At 37.0% G+C, this 10,745-nt stretch overlaps 1 protein-coding gene across 6 annotated transcripts in view; it reads left to right on the top strand.

The window, feature by feature from the left end:
* The window catches only part of gria4b (glutamate receptor, ionotropic, AMPA 4b), a 166,448-nt gene that overhangs the window by 148,687 nt on the left and 7,016 nt on the right, over nt 1-10,745 (top strand). Inside the window, exons 13-15 of one of the 6 annotated variants that reach the window (XR_002918622.2) lie at nt 864-1,111; nt 1,327-1,339; nt 5,827-5,941. Coding sequence is in view for 3 of the 6 variants with exons in the window: in XM_024266177.2 (XP_024121945.1) it covers nt 864-1,111; nt 5,827-5,971 (393 nt within the window). In the remaining 3 variants the exon portion in view is untranslated. Of the gene's footprint in view, nt 1-863; nt 1,112-1,326; nt 1,340-5,826; nt 5,983-7,055; nt 7,172-10,745 lie in introns of those variants that run through there. The other 5 variants (XR_002918621.2, XM_024266177.2, XM_024266175.2 and 2 more) reach the window with 5 other exon arrangements.

The raw sequence follows: 10,745 nt of genomic DNA, 5'->3' as shown, positions 1-10,745 counted from the left end.
AATACAATAACAGATAAACATAAATTAAAACTGCAAAAATACTAAAACATAAGACAAACATAAAAGGAAGGAAATGTGTGGAGCTAGGATTGGAACTTTAGTTTTGTGCTTGTTAATGCTATCATGCGATTAATTCTTTTGTAAAATGAATTAATCCATTTTAATCAAATATTTTTAACCTAAAATTGCTGTGAAAAGCTTCATTTTTAAGATATTTTGGCTTAAACTTGCAGTGAAGTAAAAGATCAAATCACATTTAAAAAGTGAAGTTTTTCATCATAACATACTTCCAACTTTACTTTTACACAATTCAATCTAAATAATAAAAAAACACATCAGGTCCAGAGTGTTCGAATTAAAAACACATAAGTTTCTCCACTTAGGATAATTTTTGGTGAAAAAGTTTATAAGTAAATAAATGTACCTAAAACGTTTCTTTATTAATACACCTAAAAATGGTGTTTATAGCTTATTCCAAGGTTAACCCTTTAACACCAGAACTCCCTAGTTTATGTTCTTTGATTTATTGTAACTATTCAACCGTTAATACGATAATTCCAGCAGATTCTAAAGGAGGAATGAGCCGCTTTTCTCCTTCAGAATCTGCTGGAACAATCGTGTTAACGGTTGAAAACTCACAATATGTTAAAAATGTTGTGTTTAAGCGTCGCCGGCGACGGTGTTAAAGGGTTAAATTAAGTCTTAAAAGAGCAGGACATCAATACTTTTTTTAAAGAAATCTTTCAAAGACGAACTCTTGTAGTTCTATTAACTGGAAAGATGCGCAGGTGGATCTTTAACTGATGTTTTTGTGTCGCGCATGGATGTTTTTCTCTTCTTTTTCTGACTTTTGACGCCCACAGCGGTCCAAGATCGCCGTTTACGAGAAGATGTGGGGATACATGAAGTCGGCCGAACCCACAGTCTTCACCAAAACCACGGCGGAGGGCGTGGCGCGGGTCCGCAAGTCCAAAGGGAAATACGCCTTCCTGCTGGAGTCCACCATGAACGAGTACACGGAGCAGCGCAAGCCCTGCGACACTATGAAAGTGGGAGGCAACTTGGACTCCAAAGGCTACGGAGTAGCCACGCCCAAGGGTTCACAGTTAAGGTGGGTGGAATAGTGTAACAATATGTTCTACGTGTTGTTATGGTATTCCACCTTCCCTGGTGTGCCGCCTTTCTCTCTCTCTCTGCTTGGCGTGGGCGGGCGAGCGGGTGGGCGGGGCGGTTTCCACGTTTCGCAGCAGCTGTCGATTGCATGCTTGTACTGTAACGTTGTGATCAAGCAGGGGTGGTTTTTATTTCATTCTCTTCTCCTTACAGATCTCCAGTCCAGGTAAATTCTGTGCTTGTGCTTGCTCGTCTGTCAGAGAATGGCATGCTGGAAGAGAGAAACGATCTGCACTTCATGAACTGAACTGTAGCTTCATTAGGTTTTTTCTTTGCAGATGACTTGTTCTTTACTTGCCACTAAGACCAGGAGTTTGGGGAGTCATGTGAACGACTTGGGCGACACTGCCAGACTCCGTCAGTAAAACAGGAATTTACAGACCTGCCACAGAATATAGTGACATTACTGCAGGGAGCTGCACTTTCAGTCACACTCATCGATCAAAGCCTGCCAGCCAGGTCTGCGCTGAAGGGAGCGGATAAATATTCTGCAGGCGAAGCTGTGAAGGTGTTTGTGTGTTGTTACACAACAGAAGCTCTGCTTGAAGGAAAAATTTTATTGCCTTGTTATCATTGATCGTATGTAATTAGAATGCACTGAAAACCAGAGACGAGCTAATTTTACTTCCATGAAGCAGCAGTCTAATTAGCTCCAAATAAGCAAATATATTACATCGTGTTTTGGAGAGTTTCTCTGCTTAATGAGGCCACAGCAGGACTGATTTACAAACAAGTTTAGTCTCCGCAAAGATGTGAAAGTCCTCTACTTTACACTGAACTGCCCTTCTCTGTTTAGATACTAAAACAGATACATTTTCAATAAACTTGTTTTAAATTCAGCTTTATTAATTAATAAAAATATAAAAAGGTTAAAGATCAAAGCCCTCTAATTTTTTAAAAAGTTTTAGAAGTTTTAAAAATAAATCATAGTATAATAGATTTTTTTAACAATTAAAAAAAAATCATTAAGTACTTAATTCTACATTTTATAGCTCAACTGAAATGAGATGGAACATTACCAAACAGTGATAATATACCAGGTGTTAAACTTTAAAAAATTAAGACTGATAATAAAATAGTTAAATTGGAAAAAACTAAAATCTTTAAAAAACTAAAAGACCAGAATAATGCTAAATTAACAAAACAAAACCCCAATCCCTAGCAACTAAAAAACTATACAGTGCAGGATTTTAAAAACAACTCAGGCACCATGATCACTACCTTTAACAGTAAGTGGGACATCACCAACTTCAAAAAGTGGAAATCTAATCAATACAAACATTTTATAACCTCTTAATGTTCTGCTGTGTTCTGATTATGAAAATGTGGCTGCTTTGTTAAAAATTAAATTAAATGTAAACACATTTTTTTTGCAAAAAATTGTTCAAACACAAAGCATTGTCAGCTATATTTGCTATTGTAGTTAGCATCGATGCACGCTAGTTTTTTGCAAAGACTTCTGGGAAGTTTCTAGGACACTGGACTTTGGAATTTAAGATTCGGACAAAACTACAGAACAGCAAACGCACTATATGGTGAGTAAGGGAGGAGTTCAGAGTCAGTTCAGGTAAACATCATTAATGCTAACAATGCTAATCTTTGTTAGCTACAAAAAAAATGTTTGATACCAATAAATACTAAAATATTGGAAAAGTAAAGTAATACATTTAATGCTATTAAGAGTAAGTTTATTATCTAACAAGTGTGTTAACTCTAAAGCTACGTTCACACTGAACTTGATTTGCGTGTCATTAGCGCCTATTTTCAGTGTTAGCTAATTGGTGCCTGTAGTTCTCCTCCCAAACTTTGACGTTTTTCTTATTTGTATGTCATGAGATCATTCAGAGATTACATTGAACTTCACCATCTACTGTAGGAGCTGCATCTGAATGACGGCGTTTTCAGCAGTACTTCTGTCTGTGACCCAGTTTGACGACTTGTTGTCCCGCATTAGTTCGAGGAAAACAAAAAAGAATTGGACGACCGTTTTTATTTTAATATCGTCCAGACATGAAGACGTGATTGTTTTTGAAGATTTCTTCCAGATAAATAAGTAAATTCAAGCACAAAGTGTGGATGCAGCCTAAGTTGGACAATGATTTTGCTAAATGCTAATATAACTAGTTAGCTTAAACATGCTAAGTTGAGTTACGTCAAATAAAGGGCTAAAAGCTGTAATTTCAAAATGTTTTAGTATTTTATTGAACCCAAATGCTATTCAGGCTAAATAAAGCTATAAATTATAATAAAATTATGTTTAACCTCATTTATTTACCGAATTGTCATGTTACATGTTAGCTTTATAAAGAGCTTAAAGATGAATAAAACATTAAGGGTAAGATACAAAATTAGCTAAAGATTGAACAAGAAAATAACATTTTCTAAAAAAAATTTAAACCACAATATTATAAGAGTCAAAAATGTTTTAAAGAGGAACAGATTTAATGAGGTTAAAATAATTTAGAGAGATTTTTTCATCAATACATTTTTAACAGTGATAATTTAAAGGAAAAGTTTTTTAGAAATTGACCATTCATATATTTTTAATTTATCTACTTGGAACATAAAATTACCGACCTTTAAAATAAAATAAAATATTAAAAAGTTGTCAAAGAATCAAAGCAAACAGATCAACAATTTTAAAGCATAAATATTACCAAAAAAAACTGTAATGCGAGTTAAAATCCTCTCCCGACAGTTCAAAGATTGAGACTCATTGTGAATGCTTCCTTTGAGAAGTCAACCAAACAGGACCAAACGTTTGGGGCAATTTATACATCCTTGCATAAAAGTTATGCAACAGGTGATTAAAATGAAGCTAAGGATCAATATTTTAAAATAAATGCTTCACAAATGCAAAAAGAATAGTGATGAATAACACTAAAAATGATTTTTGGCTTAAAAAACTTTAATAAAAGTGGAATAATGCTAAATGCAAATGCAAAAGTCGTCCAATGCTGCTGTTTGGTAGCTCTAGATAACAAAAAAAAACTACAGAAAGCTATTTTTTTCTGTTAGGAATGAAAGCCTCCTGTGTGGAAATGCTGTGTCAGGCTGGTGCCAGTTTTCAGGCGCTGCTTTTGGCCAGAGGGAGTCTCTGACAGATCATGGTAGTTCTGTCCTGCAGGCCTCGTTGTGTTTGGGATTATCATCTTCTGTCAGCCACTCGTCTGGATATCAGCGAGGAAACACACCAGCAGCGTGGAGCGCCGGCAGCTGGTCCGAGCCGTTCTTTCACATGACTCCACCGTCAATATGAAGAGCTTTAACTGAAATACTGGCTGTGTTTTCTGATTCTAATCTGCTCACTTTGAATGTGTTATTTCATAATTATTATTCATAATGAACAAATATTAAAAGGATCAAAATGCACGCCAAAGCAAATCTCTCTCCTGAGGCACGACTGCCAGACAGTCTTTACTCACTTTTTTTTCCATTAAAATCTTTCAGTTTACAAAGAATACAATAATTTTTTTCTTATTTGGCATCAAAAATCTCATCTACAAGTACTATTTTTTTAAAGGAAACAGTCAAAACTTGTTAAACAACAGAATTTTCTGTTTAAAACACATATTGACTGATTTTGTTGATAACACAAGCTAAACAAATCCTGGCTTTAACATCCAAACAGATTTATCAGCTACGGAGCCCCTAAAGGGACATTAAAGTGAAAAACAAAGACTGAAGTTAAAAAAAAAACATGATTGCCATCAGCAACCAGAAACGTTTTTTTAACTTCAATTTTGAGAAGAAGTAAAATGCTTTCTACCTTAATTTTTAGGGATTTTTTTTGTTTTTTTTTTTCCCCTAGGTGGTACGCACCAGATAATAACTGATGCACACCAGATAGTAACCAGAACAAACATTTTTATTTCAATTTTTAGGAAAAAAAAACATTTTTCTGGGGAAAAGGTTTTTTGCGGTTATTATCTGGTGTGCACCAGTTAGTTACCTGAAGAAACATTTTTTATATCAAATTTTAGAAAAAAGTAATGTTTTTCCAGTATAAAGAAAAAAATGTAATTTTTATTTCTAATTTTAGGGGAAAAACTTTACTTTAACTTTGAGTGGAAAAAAATTACCTAATTTTTTAGAAAAAAATTTTTTTTTTTTTACTTCATTTTTTTTATTTTTTTTTTACTAATTCTGTTGAGACTAGATATGTAATGATTCATTTTAACAGCAATTCGAATTATTTCATAATCTGTAGTTAACGATACGTTACATCGTCTATTTTATTATTTTAAAAAATACAATTCATTGACCTAAAAATGGATCCAGGACGTCTTTAGCTAAAACTTCAACCAGTGTGACTCAGACATGAGTACCTGGTACTGAACAGTAGTTTTCCAGATTCCTTGTAATTCTAACCCACCGTACGTCAATCAAACTGGTATTTCCACACATTTATCCACACTTTACACACAAACTAAACTAAGAACGAACATTTACACTAAAATTCAAAAAATGACATCATTGGTCATTGTCCAGGTTGCCTCGATGAGCGTTGCGCTCGGCGTGCATTTGGGTCATTGAATGGGATTAACGCACTTTTCCACCTTTCTCCCCCTCCCCCCTCCCCCTGTCTTCCTTCCCTCTCTAATTGGACGGCACACTCACCCCTCTCACCAAATATTTCTTATCGTTTTCAAGAAGTGCAGTTAACCTGGCTGTGTTAAAACTCAATGAGCAAGGCCTGTTGGACAAATTGAAAAACAAGTGGTGGTACGACAAAGGAGAGTGTGGCAGCGGAGGCGGTGGCGAGAAGGTTAGCCGCTATGTCGCTATGCCCATGTGACCATGATGTGGGTAAGAGGGAATTTTATTGTTGGCAACAGGAGCATCTGCCGGGTCGATCCCAAAGAAAATGAAACCGACTGGGAACGGGGATTCTAGTCAGTACAGGCGGGGAGTACTGCTGAAGCACAAATATTCGCCGGTTACCACGTGGATGAAATCAAAGACCGTACAGCGTGCGTCAAAGTCAAGGCCGGGGGGCCGGATCCGGCCCTCCGGGTAATTCTATCCGGCCCTCCAGATCGTTTTATTTTATTCTTATTAATGGCCCGATGTTTATTTCCAACTTGTATAATTTTACAAAATATATTTTTATGGAGAGTAAAATAGTGAAAGTTATTTAAGGTTTATTCTGGAATAATATTCATAGCTTTTTATTATTCATAAATATGTTAAAAAGTAATTCTTTTAGATTTTTTAGGCTATTTAGGAGTTTTGCTAATATTTCAGCTACATGCTAGCCTTTTTGGCTAATTTAGGCTTTGTTTTTTAGTTTTTAAGACTGTTTTGGAGTTAAGCTTATATTTACACCTTAGCTGTTTTGCCCAGTTTAGGGTTTTTTGAGGTTTAGCTATTTTTTCAGCTACATGCTAACTGTTTTGGCTAACCTAAGTTTTTTCTTCCTTTTTTTTAAAGCTAATTTGGCATTTAGCTAATATTTTACATGGCTATCAGCTTCAGCATTTTTACCAAAGTACTGGACTCCACGTCTGGGTGATTTGGCGCTGCAGTCGGTATCAACGAGCCAATAGTTGTGGTTTGACAGTACCAGCCGCCGCAGTTGTTCAGACAAAAGGTCCCGGCAGTATGCGCCCGTTCCGAAAGTGATGCAGCCGGGGTCCCACCTGTATATGTCTGTTAGCTCCGCCCCCTCTCTAAGCACCTCCCAGTAAACTCCCATGCAGACGAGCAAAGAGACATGTAGCTGCGGTGGGGCCTCTTCCTGGCTTCGTCACTTTGTGAAGAGTACCTAGCTGCTCTTGTTGGGCTTCTTCTGACTGAATAACATAAAATAACATGTCCTATGATGTTATTTATGTTATTTTCCCCCTACCCCGCCCTTCCCTGCCCCCCGCGATTTGAAGAACGCCCGTAAACCTTGCCGTATTGAAACTGAGTGAAGCGGGAGTCTTAGACAAACTGAAAAACAAATGGTGGTACGATAAAGGGGAGTGTGGACCCAAGGACTCTGGAAGTAAGGTCAGTCTCCACCAGCCTGGGAGCCTCCCCCCTTTCTCAGTCTGTCTGCACATTCTTAGCAAAACTCTTGTGTTATTACAACAGGCTGATAACATCCACACACTCGAACAGGCGGCTTTAGCCTCAGGGGGACAGCATGAGCGACAGGCATGAGGCCGCGGTCACACTCACAGCGTTTGTCACCAGAGATGCTCCTCAGGCATGTCCAGACGACACACTGATCGACATCGGAGCGCGGCGTTTAGTCTGAAACCGAACCGCATGCACGCTCCCTAATCAGCCCCTCGCGGTGCAGGACACACGCGCCATCCGCCGCAAATGAGAGCGAGCACCACGGACAGTCGTTTGTGGCCAAAGGCCACGGTGCTGAACGCACCCGCAGGATGCTGGTGATTTATCAGCGGCGGATCAACCGCGGGCGGGCGCAGACCTCTGAGAGGTCGGCTCCGTCTATTTGAATAAGCCGGGGTTAAAGGTCGAATGTAAGAACGGGAAAACAAGCGCCGCTTTTAACACACGGAGGGAAGTTTAGAGGACAGAAGCGCTTTTTCTCGGTTATCGCACCAGAACAGATGGCGCTGGCTCCAACACGAGGGAGCATCTCTCCTCAGGGGCAAACAGCAGTAACAACACCCTGAGGTGAGGACAGGTGAACGTCTGTCCTCTGAGGAAACGGGGGATCAGTCGTCAAGGTTTGACCCGTTTGGTTCTCAGAAGCTGCAGCTCGAGCCACACAAACACTTAAAGACGGATGGATTTATCGGAAACATCAAGAATGTTGGCTAAAAAGTGGAAAATATAAGACTTCAAACAAAGAATAAATAAAAATTCTATACTTTTATATTTAACTCTGTACTTAATGTGTTTAAGGGACTACAAATAATGCTACTTTAATCCAAAATTTCTCTCATTTATTGCATGAATTATGTTCTAAAATTAACACACAATTGGCAAAATTTGCAAGTTAATGATCTTGATTGTTTTACAGTAATTGTAGACATTTTAAGGCAGTAAAGCCCCTCATTACACTACACTTTCTCTCTTGTTTAAAGTCCCACTCCGAACATCTTTAGATGAATTTTCAAAGGATTCCCAGTCATCTTTTAATTATGATTCTAACGTTTTTGACAAAATCTAAAAATCTAGGACATAGTTTCTGCAGAGCAGCAGGAGTTCATTAGAAATTTGCCTCTAAATTGTGGGCGGGACTATAGGTTTGAAGCAACCCCGCCCCCTTCTGAGAGCTTGGCGCCCACCTAGCAAATTTTTTTAAACACAAAAATCACTTAAATGACAATTGTCATCTTCTCCTGATGCGCAACAATTAAAAATACTCAGAAATGTAACTTTAAACTCAATTTTCTTAATAACCGTCTTCCATTTTTCAGAAAAAATGCCACAAGAAATGTTAAAAACACAATTTTTATCGGAGTGGGTTTTTAAACTTTTAAAGTTCAAACATTTGTATAAAAATAAATACAATTTTATCAAATGAAATCAGCAAAGGATTTGGAGGCACGTTCTGTACAGGAAATGCGGCACGGAGAAGATTGATTGACATTAGTTTGCAGCTAATCAGGACGCAGAACACAATGGTCTGAGAAAAAGACAAATTATACAATAAAAATCTTTTAAGGCCACATGAGGTGATCCTCGTTATAGCGAGGGAACACAGCAATGCATTTTTTTTATTTATTTTTCTGCATAATATAGGAAATTATTAGTCAACTCTTTAACTCCGGAGCTTTAGCTCCAGTGTTTGCATTCTTTGGACCATCATGACTCTTTAACCATTTAAGGAATTAAGATTCCTATTTATACTGTCTTTGAGTGTCTTACTTTTGTTTCCCACCTATTCCTCCGACCACTAGTTGGCAGCACGCTGAACCTCTTAGAGTTGTTCTACACCACAACCAAAACATCAACAAGATCTCACAAGAACCAGCTTGTGTTAAATGTTCTGTCAGCCTCGCTGTTTTTAAGACATGAACTAATTAATACTAAAACTCTGTGCCACGTTGCTGCTAGTATCGTAAAAACGAAGATCGTAGTGTCTCAGATAAGATCGAGTGAAGATGTGCAGCGGGTCACGCATGGAGCCTCCATCAAAATGCAGTCGGTAAACCAAGCAAAAGTTCTGATGGATTTCACAGTATATATTCTGAATATACTCTTTAAAAGTGAAAACTTGTTCTGGGACAGTCTTTAGATATATCGCGATACGTATCGTATCATGAGACACATTGAGTTACATACAATATCGCCAGACTCTTGCCAATACACACCTCTACCTTACAGCAGTGAAGTGTTTACGTAGTCAGCGTGAATTCACTGATTCATGTTGATCGCATGAACGGTCAAAGATTGAGATTTGTCAAAGAGCGCTTAATATCTGAGTCAACAATGACGTCTCTGGCGTTAAAGGGTTAAAGAATAAAATAAGTTATGTATTAATAAATGTTTGGATCCAAGTTACAGTGATTGGATGAAGCTGCTATGTCAAGAAAAAGTGAATGGGTTAAATTGGCAGAAATTATTTCGATCGCAACATCACAAAATCTTGGAGACTAAATAATGTGTTACGAAATATTTTTGAAATATCAGGACGAAGCGTTTACCTAGGGCTGGGTATCGATGATAATTTCCAGAAACGTTTCAATTCTTTTTTTTTTTTTTTCATTGTTTCGATCCTCTCAGTTCAGTTTGATTCAATTCAATTTTGAGTTTACACGTTTAGACATTTGTTGAGTAATACATTAATAATCTACTGTAAAATTTACTGAGATTGTTAATATCATACAGTGTTACATGGATTCTCAAAAGGAGAAGTTCTAACAAAATTGTTCAAATCATTAACATTGTAAACATTGTTCTGCTTCTCCTGGAGGACGTTTCAGTTTGGCCACTAGGTGGCGATCACGCTATAACATTACACCTTATTCCAGAAGAAGAAAGAAAGTTTTTTTTTTTTTTTTCTAAATGAGCAAAAAAACTATGCTTTAGACCACAAATGATTATTTAAAAAAATATTTCCTAAAAAGAGTTTGGAAAATTCATTTCTGTGAGTTTTTAAAGTTGCTCATTTAATCAGTATTGTATGTTTACACCAATCGAGCGTTAGCATTAGCTGTCCTATGGGAAATTCCATTAAAAATTAGCATCAAGCTACCAGACTTTAGTTTTATGTGCTAAATCGATTTATATTTTTATGATTATTGATCTGTTAAGCTTAAATCAATTAAAATTGATTAAAATCAACCCAGCCCTACACTTACCTAAAAATGATCCTAAATTTAAAAAAATAAAACCAACTGAAGCTTTGAGGCTTTAAACAACAAAACAGTAACAAGGACTTACTTTGGGCAAATGACGACATAAAAAAGGTTTGAACTGTAACTTAATTTTGATTTTTTGCAATAAATCAACAAGTTTCACCAGAAACAGATGAAATAAACAGACTAAAGATTCTAATCTATAGATCAGATAAAAATAAAATAATCCGTATTTGTGGCTCAAACATCCTCACTAATGACGTTTTTGTAAATATTAATGAGCGACGGACAACCAGTAGAGGT

Source organism: Oryzias melastigma, linkage group LG14, assembly GCF_002922805.2.
Source record: "Oryzias melastigma strain HK-1 linkage group LG14, ASM292280v2, whole genome shotgun sequence".
Taxonomy (NCBI): Eukaryota; Metazoa; Chordata; class Actinopteri; order Beloniformes; family Adrianichthyidae; genus Oryzias; species Oryzias melastigma.
The sequence above is the reverse complement of the archived record's forward strand: the minus strand, read 5'-3'. Positions and strand labels throughout refer to the sequence as shown.